Here is an 18714-nt window from a genome sequence, read left to right on the forward strand (position 1 = left end):
AGGGTTTGTTTAAACTATTTACTGCTTCAGTTTTGATTTCTTTTCTTTTCATCGAATATATTTTATGTCACTGTTTATGTAGCCCATGCATGCTAATACAATGTTTATGTCGTAGAAGGTTTACATTACTTTATCACATGTCTAGAAAACAAGATTATTATCTTCACCTGATTGACAAGAATTTAATCTTCAAAATAATCATAACAAAGATTGGTTACAAATATAAAATCTGGTAATATAAAATGTCAGGTAATTCCTGTATATTTAAAGGTTAAATTCTCTAAATTTACATTTATAGTACTGATTTTAAATAACTTTAAAGTTTTACCTATGTATATAAAATATTGAAAACGTATTAAACGTAGGATGGTCAAGCCCCACTGCACCCCCTACAACCCCTGATATATATATATATATATATATATATATATATATATATATATATATACATATATATATATGTATACCAACTATGGGTTTGTATATCAGTAGGGAAAGGGCAAATTCACATTTTTTTAAATTGTCTGAGTTTGTAGCATTTTGGATTTCAGTATTTTGAGTTTTCAAACAATTGAATAAAACCCACACTTATAGTTGGCCATAAAAACTATATTGTAAACAACTTGTTATTCTCATGACATCTCCATGGAGAATCTTCATTTTATGTTAGAATTTGTTTTCCTAGGAAATCATTAACAAAATGTTCTATACATCTTAAAGAATAACTTGAGACTTCTATGTTATGGGGATACAAGAAGATATTAAAAATAGAAATATACATGCATGCATACATACTAATATTTCAAGCACGGGCATTAATACCCTTTTAGTCTGCCAATATACCAAAACACTTGTTCCCATAATAAGTGTCCAGGCTATTCTTAAAAATATTGAAACTAGTACTTGCTTTAATGTAATTTGGTGTCCTGTTCCATACATCAGCTATTCTCTCTGAGAAGCAGTTAGTACACTTCTCATTCCTATAGAATCTTCTACATAGGTTTTCTGATGATTCTATACTACTTTTTGATAACCCCAAACATTCCCAGAGGTAGTTGTCTCTAAATGCCCTATATACCTGAATAAGATCTCCTTTTAGATACCTGTAAGAGACACTGTACAAGTTCAGATATTTTTGATCTTTCATAATAACTTATATTTTTACATCCATAGATACAATTGGTATATTTCTGCTGTACTCTTTACCATTTACTCATGCTTATGAAGAAAAAATATACCAATGACAACCAAGTGTCTTTGCTAAATATCCACAGAATAACTAGGCAAAAAGTAACTAAGCAAAGACAAGGCTCCAGCTTTTTTTCAAAGGCAGACTGCTTTAATGGCACACAAACACAAGCGCTTTCACCATAGGCTTCTTCAGGTGTATAATTACCTTAGTTAGCACACCCATTATAAATCAAATGGCATTACATTTAATTAGTTCTTAAAAACATATTACACTATATTGGTGGTTCACAAACTAATACATCTAGATGTGTTCGCATAAAAACATTAAATATGTATATTAAACTACATTAACACTAAAAAATACTAACAAGTATATAAAAAAACCTATAAAAATATATATAAAGAACATGTAGTAAGTTACAAAAAGCATACATTATCTACGTAAAGGTCTATTCTTTAAAATTGGTCTCAATGGAATCACATCATTGAGACCATGTCCTACATTAGCCCTGAGCCTCACTAACCATTCTACTTCCATCTTCTCTGTCTTATTTCTAATATCCCCCTTTCTCTTATTAACATCAGTTGTCCCTAATACTCTAAATTTAGAATTATGTTCCATATTAGTTTCTTTTATATGCTTTGCTAGGGCATTAAAATTACTACCTTTTCTAATGTGGTATATGTGTTCTCTTATTCTGTCTTTTAAGGGCCTGTCAGTTTTTCCCACATAGAAATTATTGCATACCTGACAGTTAGCTAAATAGACTACATGCTTTGTATTACAGTCAGCATTAACCCTCATATAGAAGACCTTGGCCATATCTGGGTATTTATATTCTATTTCTGTTGTTATATAACTACACCAGTTACATTGTTTACATGGTGTAGTTCCTACTAATTCCTGTGGAGCTTTTATTACCTTATTGGTACATAGTCTTCTTTTTAGAGATAGATTATTTTTAAATGTATATTGTGGTATAGGACTTAATTTTTTTTTTAATTTGTTCATCTGTGGTTAAAATATTCCATATTTATTTATAATATTCATATATTTTTTAATGTTCCTAGAATAACTAAGACATAGTCTTAGATCTTTAACCTCATAATTTTTACTACTATTTCTTACATCAACTGAATGTTCTAGAGGTTCTGAGAAATATGGCCTAGCTCTATTTTCTCTCAGTTTTTCTATTTGATTTACATTCCTATCAATAACAAATTCATTATAACCTCTTTCCATTAATTCATTCCTAGTAACATTAATCTGATGCTTAAAATCTTCCTTCTTAACATTTAATCTGGAAGCTCTGTAAAATTGATTTTGTGCAACATTCTTAAATATAAAATTAGGATGCATACTTTCCTTACTTAGCAGCTTGTTAACATGACATTCTTTTCTGTACATCTTGGTACTTATTTTATTATCATCTTCTTTAAAAACTAATATCTATAAAATTAACTTCATACTGGGAATAAACTCCAGTGAATTTAAGAAATTGTGTAGATGTATTTAAATATACTATAAATTCTTTTAGTTGTTCTGTAGTACCTTTCCATAAGAGAAGGAGACCATCCACAAACCCGCGGAAGAATAAAATTTGATCTTTATAAGCTCCTTCTTCTATATACTCATTTCCCCATACAGACATTACTATGTTTGCATAAGTATTTGCGCACGATGTACCCATCGCTACACCATTCTTTTGCCAGTAAGTACTTTCTCCAAACATAAATATATTACTTTCTAATACAAATATAGTGAGGCTTGTATTAATTCCACTTCATTAGTAAGATAATTACCTGACTCAGTCATCATTATAATAATGTATTTAATTCCTATGTCATTAGGGATGACTGTAAATAATGATACTACATCTAGTATAACTAATAAGCATTTCCTTATTTCCTGCCCTTCTTTCATATACAGTGAATAAAAGTCCCTAATAAAGTGTTCTGTATCTTTTAAAATAACTTTGGATATCTTGAGAAGGGGATTTCTTCTCTAAGTAAATGGATAGGAGCTCAGTGCACCAGTTCCTACCAGCTACAATAGGTCTCATAGGGGGATTATTTTTATTTTTGTGTACCTTTGCTTGACCTTAAATAATAGGAATGGTGGCACTAATTATTTAAAAATATTTAAATAGATTCTCATCCATAAGTCCTAAACCTTCAAGTTCCTTTAACTTACTACTAACTTTAAACATCATTCGTTCAACTTCTATATGACTAATACATACATAAAATTGTGAATTCTTTAACATTTCCAACATTTTAGCTTCATATACATGTTTGTCTAGCACCACTATTTGACCCCCTTTATCTGCTGGTCTAATTACAATATAAGGGTTATGCTGTTAATCTAATAAGGCTTTATATTCATTCTTTGTTAAATTATGCCATTTAGATTTAGCTTGCTTACTTTTCTGTTCATAATATGTTTTATAAAATTCATCCATGCACATCTGTTCAAATGCATTAATGAGTGAATGTTGCTTAGGTATAAATAAGCTAGGTTTCTTAAACATATTATCCTGTAAATCGTTTCTAAACATCATTTTAAGCATAACATTTCTTGTAAAAATTTTTAAGTCTAAAACTAGATCAGTAATGTCACTATCCGCAGCAGGTATAAAAGATAGTCTTTTTTGCAATACATTCTTTTCATCGACCGTTAAAACATGTGTTGACAGATTAACTACTAAGTTCTTATCTTGTTGAATGCTTTCTTTATAGTATAAGGACTCACCCTTTCTTCCTGTAACTTCCTTTTGCCTTGCGTAACACTCCTTCCTCTTACCTGCTGGTTTCTTGTCCCTCTCCTCAACAACCTTTCTTTGATAGGTAGTGGAAACTGCAATGGCATTTCCTTTTGATTTTGTATGGACTCCGACACCAAAAAAGGGGATTCTTGATAAAAACTATATTGAAAACATATTGTGATTCTCATGGCATCTCCATGGAGAATTTTCATTTTATGTTAGAAATTGTTTTCCTAGGAAATCATTAACAAAATGTTCTATACATCTTAAAGAATAACTTGAGACTTCTACATTATGGGGATACAAGAAGATATTAAAAACAGAAATATACATGCATGCATACATACTAATATTTCAAGCACGGGCATTAATACCCTTTTAGTTTGACAATATACCAAACCACTTATCCCGTAATAAGTGTCCAGGCTATTCTTAAAAATATTGAAACTAGTACTTGCTTTAATGTAATTTGGTATCCTGTTCCATGCATCAGCTATTCTCTCTGAGAAGCAGTTAGTACACTTCTCATTCCTATAGAATCTTCTACGTAGGTTTTCTGATGATTCTATACTACTTTTTGATAACCCCAAACATTCCCAGAGGTAGTTGTCTCTAAATGTCTTATATACCTGAATAAGATCTCCTTTTAGATACCTATAAGAGACACTGTACAAGTTCAGATATTTTTGGTCTTTCATAATAACTTATATTTTCACATCCATGGATGCCCTTGATATATTTCTGCTGTACTCATTACCATTTACTCATGCTTGTTTTCTTATAAGGTCTCTATATTGTTATTCCATACTCAAGTTTGGGTCTAATGTAACTAACAAACAATGACTTCATCATTTCTGATTTCCTACACTTTATACATATTTTTATACAACCTACAGTTCTATAACTATCATTAACCAATTGGTTGATATGATTAGAAAAACTCAAAGCTGGATCTACCCACATACCCAGGTCCATAAATGAGTCTACAGTTTCATTCACTGTGTGCTGTATTAAATATTCACCTTTCAATTTATGTCTCTCAAATCTCATATGCTTAGTTTTTGATATATTTAACAGCATATTATTCTCCTGTGCCCAAATGGTCAATTTAGTCTCGTTATTTTGCAGACGTGCCTTATCTGTAACATATGTAATCAGTTTACCCAACTTCAGGTCATCTGCATATAGACTGTAGAACACCTGAGATGAAAAAGTTAGGTCTGCAAGATACAATTTAAACAAGTGAGGGCCTACGACAGAGCTCTGTGGGACACTCTGACTGTAACCAAGAATTTTACCTGTTCAGTTGCTATATGATACTTGCCATGACTTATTTGTACGTCATGCGGTTATCCATCTTATCAAGAGTATATCAATACCTACTTGTTCTAATTTATTGATCAGTGTTTTATGTATGACCCTGTCAAATGCTGAAGTTAAATCTATATAAATTACATCACAGCACAATTTTTCATTCATAACTGTTATTATATTGTTATTATAATGCTATTACAGGTGGTAATAGATCTATTTTCAACATATGCATGCTGATATATGGTTTCAAGTCCCAAGCTTTCCAATTCTGACAATGGTTTATCCAATATTTCCTTTTCCATTATTTTTCCACAACATAAAAGTAGACTTAAGGGTCTATATGACTCTGGGGTTTGTCCTACTCCTCTTTCCCTTAAAGACAGGTTTAATAAGCGCATGTCTCCAATCTTGAGGAATCTCCCCATATTTATATGACCTATTGAATAATAGATATAATCGTACTGTAAGTTCTTGCTGAAATATTTTCAGGTCATTATTACGAATTCTGTTTCCTCCATGATCTTTGCTTGCATCCAGTTTGTGCAGTTCTTTTTCAATAAAATCTAATTTGATTCTAGTATCTGAGGTTACCTGGATGTCACTGGGACAACTTATCAATCCATTTGTGGAGCCAAACTGTTTTGCATAAGAGTTTGTAAATATATCTATAATCTGTTGTGTCTGAGAATAAATGTTAGAACCTGCACACAGTTTATCAATATGTATGTCTTTACTCCTTCCATATCTTATATATCTATGAAAAGGTTTCCTATTATGCTCAATATCTTTATAAAAATTTTCTTTAAATTTTTGTTAATCTTGCCTCACACTATGCTTAATTTGTTTGTCCAGTGTGTTTTTTTTTTCGGTTTTCAAAGTTGTAGTTTGACCGCTCTTCCATTTCTTATATTCCTTGTTTCTCAGCTTAATCATGTATCTTGTTCTTATGGAAATATATCCCCTTGACATTATATGTCTAGATCCTGATGTTAAACATTTTTTTATTTTTTTTATTTATTTTATTTATTTTGCATTCAAACAGTTTCTCTATTAAACTTTTCAAATTCCATCTATAGTTTTTCCACTGAACACATCACTTCAGTTAGTTTTACATAGTGATTGTTTTGCTTCCATATAATCTGTAATTAAACTTTTATGCATTGGTTTACATTTCAGTTTGGCAGAATTATCTAGCAACAAATTAACCCTTATAACCCCATGATCAATACACATCAGTGCTGATAAAAACTTGACTTAAAGTAATAGTAATTATTTTTAAAAATGCCGGCAATGTATGTAATATTTTTGTAAATCATTTTGCTCAGATAATTTGAATTTGTCTATTTGGCTGATTTCATTCAATGACCCAACACCTCCATATGTTAATTAAGATCAACAATATTTATTATGGATTATTTTAGCAATATCCAGCATTTTCCTGTTTTGAATAATATTAAATTTTAAGATACTCAGCAAAACATAGTTAGGGATAAGGAACTTTTTTATGGACTTAATGCAGTATTTCAGTTGTATAATCATATGTAAAATTAATTTTATAAGAACCATCCATCCCCTTTGCAATAATCCATTTTATCTTTTACAGAATTGTAGTGGTCCAAAGTCTATTCTAGCAATTTATAAGAGCAAGGCATTAAAAACTCATTTAATAACATTATTATGGCAGGGCTAATGTGGCAACATAAATTGAAGTGATTATTTACGGCATGACAAATGTGACAGCATAAATTGAAGTGATTATTTCAGTCATGTTCCAGGACAATGTTATCCTATTTAGCATCATGGAGGTGATGAAGCCTGTTCTAGAAAATCAGTGAGCATAACACAAAGAACCAGTACCGTGCGGCAATTCAGTCCACTGCATTTCTCTCTCTCAAGCACACACACACACACACACACACACACACACACACACACACACACACACACACACACACACACACACACACACACGTCTATGGGCAAGTAGGAAAACTTCTAATTTACCTATGAACCTGTCATTAAAATGTGAGAAGAAAACACAAGCCTTAGCAAATGGAAGTGTACTGTCTAAAATAGTAGGCGAGAGGAATTTTGTTTAACCCAGACATATTTATAAACACACTGAAGTCTTTGAGACCTCACTAAAGTGAGTTGTGTCCTGTTCAGTAAATGTAAATAAAAACATACACAACCGTTTCAGTAGTTTTGAGTCCGTTCCCAAATCTTGATTTGTGAGTAAGCTTGAGTCATCAAATGTAAGCACATACAAGGAAGTGAAAGTTCTATAGTAGCTGTTTTTACCTGCTGGCACTGTATCCCTTCTGTACTAATACCTGTGAAAGACTTGAACAGGCCATTGGTGGGTTGCAAGTATCTACATGTATTGCATTGCAGTAATTTGTGCCTATATAAGTATAACAAACACTGAACACTTGAAATGCCAACCATCAAAAGAGCTATCATTTTAGATCAAATCTAAAATGATTGAAACAAAAATTAATCATTTTTTGCAGAGGGGCAAGCCATCCTGAACCCCCCCCCCCCACACACACACACACACACACACATCCTACTAATTACCATCTCTAATATCACACAACAGCTTGGTAAAGGCAAATTCCTTTGCTCCATTGCACCATGATCCTATAGAAATGCTGGAGGTAAGAACTCCACATTGAAAACATTTGCTCATATGAGCATTCACGGTTATTTACAGCCTGAAAAATAATGTTTCAGGCTGTAACCAAATATAGCCATTTATTTAACAACCCCAGGAAAGACCAAACTAAACTAACCTCTTCACTGTGCACCTTAAACCTCTTGTTAGTGAAGGCCAATGGGATATACAGTATGCAAATGACCCCTAAAGGACATATCAGTGTTTCAGCTACATGGCCTCTGAATATCTGTGAATTTTCATGTTTGAAGTCTTTTCTTGTATTTTCAGACCAATAAAGTCAAGCTCCAACTAACTGGAGTCATGCCATGTTTTGCCCTTTTTTGGTCTTGTCAGCACAGCATAGTTAGATTGGTTGACTATACTTTAGAAACACAGAGCTTAAGGCTAAGCCTCATGTCCAGAAACATTAAGGTGCCTGGAAAATATCCCAAATAATACCCAAACTAAAGGGTAAAAAGGCCACACAGACAAACCATTCAGGATAAAGTATAAGCCTGTTCTGGCTAAGCTAGTCTCTTCATTGTGTAATACTTTAAACCCCTTGCAGTGACCTTAACAGGTCATTTGTAAACATCCCATTTCAATCGGAAATTTAGCTAGGAATTTAACAAAAAAAATTGATTACTTTTAGAAGGCAGTAGCAGTTTAAATCTCAGTAATAGAACCACTACCACTAGTTCTTAGAAGTAAACACGTAACAAAAACTAGATTGAAAACATCACAGAGCAGCAAAATAAGGAAAGTAGTGGAAAGCACTAAATCAAATACCAGAAACGCTTTAGCAATGCTATAATTGGACCACTGTTTTTAATCAAGCAGTAAGTATGGTGAAACTGAATAAAATAGCAATTAAACTGTATAATTCATGAGGCAACAGAAAACAAGTACTTTCCTGCTCTTTAGATGAGGAATCAGTTAAAAATGCCAATTTTAGTAGTTTCAGTGCAGGTGCTGAGTCTTCTGGTTACTTTAAGCAGGCTGCTAAGGAAGCAATAATGCCTGACAGGGTGTGTGTGTCTTCCCAGGGGTGTTATGAGGCCCGACACCGCAGGGAGAGGGCCTCTACACCCCTGAAAGGGCATTAATTATACATTAACACATACCCTGTTGGCCATTATTGCACTTAGACAATGTTTCACTGTAAAATTGCTGTGTTTTACCTGCTTATTTTTTTTAAGTGCTATATTATTTTTTTTTTATATTTTTAATGTAAAATAGTTCCTCCACCTACTGTTTCAAACTTGCTGTAGTATATGTTAATGGTGTTTGAGGAAGCTTTTTACATCAAATATATATAAAAAATAATATAGTGCTTAAAAAAATAAGCAAGTGAAACAACAATTTTATATACAGCCCATTCTGTCTACAAACACACAGTATCTTCTGCTTTCACACACATGCATATACACACAGAGTCTCCTCTGCTTTAATACACACATTCAGTCTCACTCTCTCTCAATCTCTGTCACAGGCAGTCTCCTCCACTTACATACATGCATTCACCCGCACATCACTCTCACTCTCTCCATCCATTTCTCTTTCTCTCTCTCTCTCTTTCACACACACACACACACACACACACACACACACACACACACACACACACACACACAGTCTCTCTGCTTTCATGCATCCATTCACACACACATGCAGACATAAACACACACACGTACACACACACACACACACACACACACACACACACACACACACACGCACACGCACACGCACACGCACATGCACACGCACGCACACACACACACGCACATGCACACACACACACACACACACACACACACACGCACACGCACACGCACACGCACACGCACACACACACACACACACACACACACACACACACACACACACAATCGTTCTCTCTCTCTGTCTTACTTACATGCATGCATACACTCTTATACACATGCTACATTTTTTTTTCTCTTTTTATTTTACACTCGCTAAACAGCAAAAGCGCTGGTTAGTGAGCATAAAATACTGGCGGCTGTTCCGTTTCCTCAGTCCAAGCTCCACGGCGGCTTGATAAGCAGCCGTGAAGTGGCAGACTCATTCTTCTCAGTGGGTATTACTTGTCCAGTCAGGGTATTGATGTATAGTTTGCCCATTGTCTATGGACTGCTTATCCCAGCAGGGAAAATTAAAGAATCAATAGAATATTAGCTATGAATTCAGATAAAGCACCTACTTTTCAGAATACAGCAACAGTTTTAATTTCCTGCCACTGAGCCACTATCACTGAGAAACGCTTGAGGAAAAAGTTGTTAGAAAACATAAGACAACAGCAAAATTTAGGAATCACAGAGGAAACACTAAACCAGCTACCAGAAACATTTAAGCAATACAGTAATAGCCTAAACACCGTATTAATGCAGTAAAATTGTTTTTTTTTTTTTTTACAAAATGGTAAAAAGTATAGTAAGACTAAATACAACAGCACATAAACTGTATAAATTACTAGTTAGCTTTAAGTGCAACAGAAAACAGGTGCTTTGCTTTCCTTTAGATAAGAAATCAGCTCAAAATGCCAACTTTATTGATTCAGACTATGTACTCTTGTAAGGCATTCTAGAGCCTATGAATTAAGACAAAAATCAGCCTGTCTCAGCATTGTATATCTGTGCAGGAAAACAACAACAGAAAAAAAATAGCTAAGAATTAAGCCAAAAATGCATATCTCCAGCATACAGAAGTAGTTTGATTATTTGCCAAAGAGCCTCTACCACAGGTTCTAAGAAGCTAACTCTTAAAAAAAATAGCTTGGAAACTTATAAGACAAAGTAGAGGAAAACACTAAATCAGATACCAGAAACACTTTAGCAATACAGTAACAGCCTGACTACTGTATAAACACTGAAGAAAAGTTTTTAATCAGAGAGTAATAAAGTACAGCAAAACTGAAAAAAAATAACACTTAAAATGCTGCATTGTGTATCCCAGCAGGGAAAAAAATAGATTGGAATTCAGCCAAACAACACCTACTTTCTGTACACAGAAGCAGTTCAATTCCTTGCCAGTAAACCACAACCAATGGTTCTTATAAGCTAACACCTGACCAAAAAATAACTTGAAGACTTGTAAGACAATAGAAACCTTTACAAAAAGCATTGTAAAATACTAATTATACAATGACTCCCTATTACTATTCGAAAACATGCACGCTGATTGGCCCAGCCCAATCAGCATGCCCATTGTAAATATACCAATGGAAAAAGGTCCGGTCGCCCAGACTTTTTTCCATTGGTATAAAGTGCCCCAAACCTTTTTTTTTTTTTTTACAATTAAAAAAAAGAGAGAGAAAGCGGAGCAATGGAGACTTTCTTTTCTCCGTTGCTTCTGTTTCAAAGCATTGATGTACTGAGTATGCGTGGGAATGAAAGTCCCATACGCATGCGCAGTACATCAAAACGAAGAAGCAGTATACCACAATCGGCAGAAGAACAGTAATCCGCCGTTATACAAAGACATTATTTAAGAAAAGTAAGTATTTTTTTTCTTAAATAATGTAATTGTATAATAGCAATAACCGACTCCGTGGTTGTGGTATATTGAAGATTTACCCATGGATGCCTTCATTTATTAAACCACACCGACCATGGGTAAATCTTCAATATACCACACCATGTCATCGGTTATTGCTTTATTCATATATTAGAGACACTACAGCAATGCAGGAACGGCCAGGTCATTGTATAAACACAGCAGAATATATTTTCTAACCAAAAATTGAAGTACAGTAAAGCTGAATAAAAAAAATAGTACTTAAAATAAACAGAGAGCTATATGGTTTATGTATTTTATAATTCACTAGGCAACTATAAATGCAACAGAAAACAAATACTTTCCTGCTGTTTTGATGAAAATGCTCATGAAATGCATTTTATTTATTTGATGGTGACAGTTCATATACATACTTCTGGTATCAGTGGAATTATTTGACTTGCAGAGATACACAAGGTCCAGGATAACTGGGTTTATATTAGCACTGAAGTTTATGCCTAGATACCTCTGAACATTCTATAAGACTCTAGATGCAGGCATAGTGCTGCCAGGTCTCTCAGTAACTCAGTCTTCAAGGAACTTTTGTGGTCTTACTAGTTTTATATATCTAGAGAGGTACATCCCACAGGAGTCGCTGTACTCAATAAGTGGCCCTATCAATATTTGATACAAGGGAATGATGATTTCTTTACAACTGGATGATATTCTCCTGGCAATTGGCAGTATTAGTTAGAAAGATTTGTCCAAGTACTGTTTTCACAAGATAATCAAAAGACAGAGAAATGTAAACCCAACTACTCTTTCATTTTGTAGTGGGGTACTGGCGATATGCTGTACTGATGGGAGAGATTGTTTTCCAAATGTAACAATACTCCACCTTTTCATATTTAATTTCAGCCCATTTCAGTATCTCGTGTATTTTGAGTGGACATTCTTGTTGGAGGGTAGAGGTATCACAGGAAGCTTGACAATAACTGCCAGTTTGTAGTTATCTGCATGTGTAGGTAGCCAAAGGTCGTGACTCTCAGTCTGTAAACCAAAAGATTAAATGCCAAAAAGGAGGGGCATCCTAACATGGAGCCCAGAGGGACTCTACTCATTACCTTCATACTACTGGATAGGGCACCTGCCACTCACAGTATGTGCTCTGTCTTTTAGCTAGTTCGCTGACCACCTAACTACACAGGGATCAGTTTTAAAGCATCTCGCTTACTTACAATGTCCACATGGAGTACCTGGCTGAACACCTTGGCCAGATCAGGATAAGCAGTGTGAATAGCAGGATCACTACCTACAGTCTGTCTAAGACTTTCAAAGACATTTACCAGACTCATTGTGCCGAATTGTACCTCTATGAAAACTCCAAATCGATGAGGGTCAAGTCTAATAACATTTCTGATATCAGAGTATAAGAGGTCAATTATATGTTCCATGGCTTTACTTAGGAGGCTCATCAGGCTGGTGAGGCCGTAATTTCCTGTGTCAGTGACAGAGTCAACTTTCTTGAGGAGCATCACCACTCCAGTCTACCTAACCACAGGGACAAAGCCTATAGATAGACTTAAGTTAAAACATTTGAGTAGAACTTATGCAAGGGCATACTTCATGGTGTTTATTAATTAACCACGTATGTTGCCAAACTCCATGGAATAAGTATTTCTGATCTCAGATAACACTTTCAGAACAGGTTCCTCTTTGACAATGGGGGGGGGGAAGTAAGATTCTCAGGGACATGTGGAGTTTGGACGGATATCAGATTGAGGGTAAAGTTAACACTTGTTAACACTTGTTAGTTATACTGTAAGTAAAACAAAGTAAAGTACCTGTAATTCTGCTGCAGTATCATTGTCATCTGATTCAGTTGAGTAACCTATCTTTGAACTACTTCCATGTGTTCAGGTAGTGACCTTCTAGGAGTGAAACTATATTTCAGAACCCCGTAAGGAGATAATGTCTGTGCAGCACTTTTGCACTCATACTGGCTGTATGGCCTCTTGTAGCTCCCTCACCTACTTGTTTTCTGTACTTTCCATATCTATCACAGTTCTTTTTTTTTCTTTTTACTCATTGGCATAGCTCTCAGCTGTCCAAATTTCTGCAGAATGTCCATATTTTTGCCTTACATCACTGCTCTGAAAACATGCAGTTTATATAGCTAAAGTGCAGACCCTTTTACTTGCCAAGGGATTTGAATGGTGTAAGCATTACAGCTGTATACATCCCTCTCAGTGCTAATACAAATGAGGCACTGGCTACCCTATACAAGGAGATAAGTGATTTGCAAAATCGGAATACAGAAAATGTGCACATAATAGCAGGAGACTTCAACTAGGCCAACCCGAAGTCAGTCCTTCCTCACTATTACCAACATGTGGATTTTGCAACCAGGGGTGAGAAAATTCTTGGTAAAGTGTACACCACTGTTAAACTGGCATTCAAGGCATTGCCTCATCCACACCTGAGCAACTCAGACCATATTCCATCATGTTAGTTCCAGCGTACAGACCATTACTAACCAGAGTAAAGCCCTCCAAAAAACAAGTAAGGGTATGGCCAGAGGAAGCAGTATCAGAACTCCAGGATTGCTTTGAAAGCACAGACTGGAATATGTTCTGAAAGGCAGCCACTTTAAATCAGCAAACCATCCTGGAGGAGTACAGAGTCTGTGCTGGGTTACATATCCAAATGTGTAGATGATGCAACAGTCAACAAGTGCATCATCACATGGGCCAACCAGATACCCTGGCTTACAATTAGAGTATATGAGCTGGTGAAAGTAGGGAAAGCTGCCTTCAAGGAGGAAAACAAGGATGAGCTCAGGCACGCCAGGACGAACCTTCAAAAAGGTGTGAGAGAGGCAAAAAGGGGGCATGGTCAAAAACTCCAAAATCACTTCTCTGAAGAAAAGGACATGAGGCGACTGTGGCAAGGAATTCAGGCCGTAATGGATTACAAGCTCACTTCTTCTCAGTGTGAGGACAACACTGAATTCCTGAATAAGCTCAATATATATTTCAGCAGGTATGAAGGAGAAAACAGCACAAAATTAATGAAAGCTTCAACAAGCCAGAATGAAGAAGTGCTTAGCCTAAATCCAACTGATGTCCATAGAACTCTGAGGAGGATAAATCTATGAAAAGCAGCTGGTCCTGGTAAAATTCTGGGAAGGGTCCTAAGAGACTGTGCTGGGGTTTTGACAAATGTACTCACAGACATATTCAATGCCTCATTGAAATAGGCCATTGTTCCCAGGTGCTTCAAGAACATCACCGTAATACCTCTGTCTAAGAAGTCACCACCAAAGGACCTCAACAACTGCTGCCCTGTGGCTCTCACCTCCATAGTAATGAAGTGCCTAGAAAGGCTGGTCAAGGAAAACTTAACATCCAGACTTCTGTCATCCTTGGAACTGCTACAATTTGCGTACAAACTAAATTGATCCATGGTAGAAACTATTTTGCTGGCACTCCATCTATCTTTGGACCACCTGGAAAACAACAGCAGCTATGTGCGCATGTTATTCATTTCAATTCAGCATTCAACACAGTCATACCTCAGCAATTGATAGAGAAGCTAACTCAACTAGGCATCAGCACTGCAATGTGCAACTAGATTATGGACTTCCTTACTGAAAGGCCACAAACAGTATGTGTAGGAAAAAACACCTCAAGTAGTATCACCTTCAGCACTGGTGTATTTCAAGGCTGTGTTATAAGCCCTCTGCTGTTCGCTCTGCTAACTCATGACTGCACTGCCAAGTACAGCTCTAATCATATAATCGAGCTTGCATATGATACCATAGTTGTGGGTGTCATCAGCAATGAGGAGGAAATACAGGCGATAGAGAGGAGGTGAGGCAACTGATAACTTGGTGTGGTAACAGCAGTCTGATACTCAATGTGAATAAAGACCAAGGAGGTAATTTTGGGTTTCAGAAGAAACCATAAGAAACATTGCCCATTCACAATCTATGGGGAAAGAGTGGAAAGGGTAAAACACACCAAGTTTCTTGGGGTGCACATCTTGGAAGACTTGTCTTGGTCTGAGAACACAAATGCCATTGTCAAGAAAGCACAGCAATGCCTATAGTTTCTGTGAAGGTTGAGAAGAGCAAATCTACCAGCACCTGTTCTCATGACCTTCTATAGGGGTACAATTCAGAGCATCCTGACAAACATTTTTACAGTGTGGTATGCTAACTGCTCCACCCCGGACCCCAAGTTCCTCCAAAGAGTGGTGAAAGGTCCATCTATTCAATACTTGCTCCAGTCTCGTTGTATCCACAGAGCCAGAAAATAGTCATGGACTTACTCACCCTACATATAGAATTTTCCTGCTCCAAACATCTGGGAGACATTATCATAGCATACATTGCAAAATGTCCGGATTTAGCAGAAGCTTCTATGCCCTGGCCATCAGGCTGCTGAACTCCAATAGCAATATCTCGCTTGACATCAGGGACAGTAGTTAATATGACATGTGAGAAGCATATTTGCGTGCAATAACTTTAAAAGGTCTTAAATACACTGTGCAATTACTCTAAAAGAGTAGAATCTTATTTCTGTGCAATATGCACTGATGCTAAAACAGCATCCTGTACAATAAGTAACAGCTATGAATTTTTTGTGCAATAAATATCATGCTTCCTTAGACTAGTGCCAACAAAAATGTCTGTTGAGATGTAAATACATAGTAGGAATGTCTAAATGTAGTAATATGAATTATTGTATATGTTAGTTGTTTGCACATAAAGCCTGGAGTAACGTAATTTCATTCAGTTGCACTTGTTTACTTTGCCTTTTTTCTTCCTCGTAAAATGTTAGTTTCTGGGAAATTGTTACTAACTCATTGAGGATTGAAGTCAGAAAATAATGACAGACATTTGAATTTCAGACTTCACACTCCAGAAAATTAATGATAATGAAAATTTATTATTCTATCATCTTTCTAAGTTTATAAGAGCAATATTTAAAAACTGTCTCTATTTTGGAACATTTATACCCCTCATTTCATATGGCTTTGTCTCGATTTCTTATACTAGAGGTTGAGAGGTATGCTCAGTGGTTATCAGGATAAGTAAACTGATCATCATGGACACTATTCTGTCATGACCCAGTCACGATAAGGGTATATGCAATACCTAGGGACACTTTAGACTAGCCAATTAGCCATTTTTTGCTGTGGGGGACAGGAGGAAATCTATGCAGACACAGGAAGATGAAGGAAACTACAGTCAGTGACCAGAGATTGGCTTGAATCCTTGGCCCAAGAGATGTCAGGTTGGGATTTTAACCACTCCCTATTCTCCCACATAAATTAAATTAAATTCAAAATGGCAATTGGTCCACCAGAGTCAATATCTGCTGCTTTTCTCACACAAGAAATCAGCTGAAGTACTTGAAAACATGTAAAATAAAACTTGCCAAATAGATTTCATTGCACATGAACAGCAACTTGTGTGCATTATTGCCACATACATACTGAAGGCTAATTAAAAAATAAAGTTAAAATGAATGATGTATGTTGTGTAGTTGGCAGTTGTATGTATTTATGAAGTAGGCACATATGTAAATACAGGGACATCACCCTACTTACTGAAAACACACTCTGTGATATTTAAACTAGAAGTTTAATGTCTGTATGAATGCTCACCCTAATCCCTTAGTACTACACAATTTCATTATGAAACAGAGACAAAACTAGTAATCTACTATCTGCAAAAGTTAGATCAGGAGTGATATTTATTTCCTTTTCTTTTCCCAGAACCACCTATAACATTCCTGAAAGAGCTAAACAATGTTTCTGTCCCCGAGAGCATTGGAGCAGCATTTGAAGTCGAAGTCTCCAGACAGATTGCCGATGTCAAGTGGTACAAGGTAAGGACAAACATGCACTAATGAAAATGAGCATGCCTGTGTAAATCAGCAGTGCATTTGAAGGTATAGCCTTATGAATTATTTTTGCACACAGTAGTATAGCTCAAATGGAGTGAAGCACCAGCTGCTTGAGTGCAACGTCACATGGGATGCGATCTGTGGATGCCTTCAGCCGTAGCACAGTGAATACCAGTATGGCGTTTGCAGTCAGGGCTGATGCACTATGGCTTTGGTGATTCATGTGAGGTTAAGAATGAATCCAGCAAGTAATTTGCTACAATTACTGAAAGAAGAATGTAATTTCTTTTTTTCAGGAGGGGGTGGCAGATCGGGGTTTTGCAGACAGTAACCCAACAGCTAATGATGGCTCTACATGCACATTTACATCATGATTCTCATTTTCACACATCTTTTTCTTTTTTCTAAAAGCATTTCCTCCTCACTTATTTAACTTTATTTGAATGGGTTAATCCCATTAGGCATAGGAGGTTATATTAGTAGTGATAGTAGTAGGGGTAATTTGGCCAAGACAATGACGATAACTTCCCTACTTTATCTAGTTCTTAAATAGGGGTTTGGCATCTAGCTATGATTTTAAAGAGATAAGCAGTTTACAAAATCTGCAAAAAAAGAAAAAAAGTACACTACATGGCAATATAGCATCAGAAATGGAAACATTTCAGTAATCCAGGGAAAGAAAAATCTTAGTTTAGGTGTTGTGAGAAGAGGGAGTTATGATTGCATGCTGCTGAGCTCTACTCCAAAGATAATGGCTTCTACCTTCCTTGTACATCCTCCCAACAGTGTGGTTAAACATTTTTCTTTACTGTTTATCACAAGGTTAGAGTGTGTGTACTCCACTAAATGAGTCATTTTTCTTTACTGTTTATCATAAGGTTAGAGTGTATGTACGCCACTAAATGGATCCACCTTTGAGAAATGGGGCTTGTTTAATCATAGCATACTATACAGGAGCTTTGTGAGGCTGAGCCTTGGGAGTGGTATCTGTTAAGTTTAAGTGGTGATCCCAAATGTTTCTGTCTCTTGTGAATGTTTTGTACTTGTTAGGGAAATGCACTTCCTTGGGAGGACTTTGGTGTATCTTGCTAACAAGTGGATTGTAGGCATTAATTATGGCTAAAATCAAGAAGACTACCATTAGCATGAAGGATGGATAAAATGTCAAGCACTCCTTGCTTTCCCCTCTTCTGTCCAGATGACAAGATTTAACAAAATGACATCTGCACTGACTGACTGCATAAAGACTGTGAGATACTGTACATGCAAAGGGGAAGAGCATCTAATTGACAAAAGAGTTTCTGTAAGTTAGAATTTCAGTCCTCTAGTATACCACAGGTTAGCATTCTGAATC

The 18714-nt window shown here is 35.8% G+C and overlaps 1 protein-coding gene across 2 annotated transcripts in view; it reads left to right on the forward strand.

Annotated features, from left to right (window-relative positions):
- OBSL1 (obscurin like cytoskeletal adaptor 1) overlaps nucleotides 1-18714 on the forward strand; it is a 1518259-nt gene that overhangs the window by 1317887 nt on the left and 181658 nt on the right. For both annotated transcript variants that reach the window (XM_044060562.1, XM_044060561.1), the window contains exon 19: nucleotides 17230-17342. In XM_044060562.1, coding sequence (XP_043916497.1) covers nucleotides 17230-17342 — 113 coding nt within the window. The remainder of the gene's footprint in view (nucleotides 1-17229; nucleotides 17343-18714) is intronic.

The sequence above is a fragment of the Protopterus annectens genome, chromosome 2.part0 (genome assembly GCF_019279795.1).
Source record: "Protopterus annectens isolate FY-2018-M chromosome 2.part0, PAN1.0, whole genome shotgun sequence".
In the NCBI taxonomy this organism is placed as follows: domain Eukaryota; kingdom Metazoa; phylum Chordata; order Ceratodontiformes; family Protopteridae; genus Protopterus; species Protopterus annectens.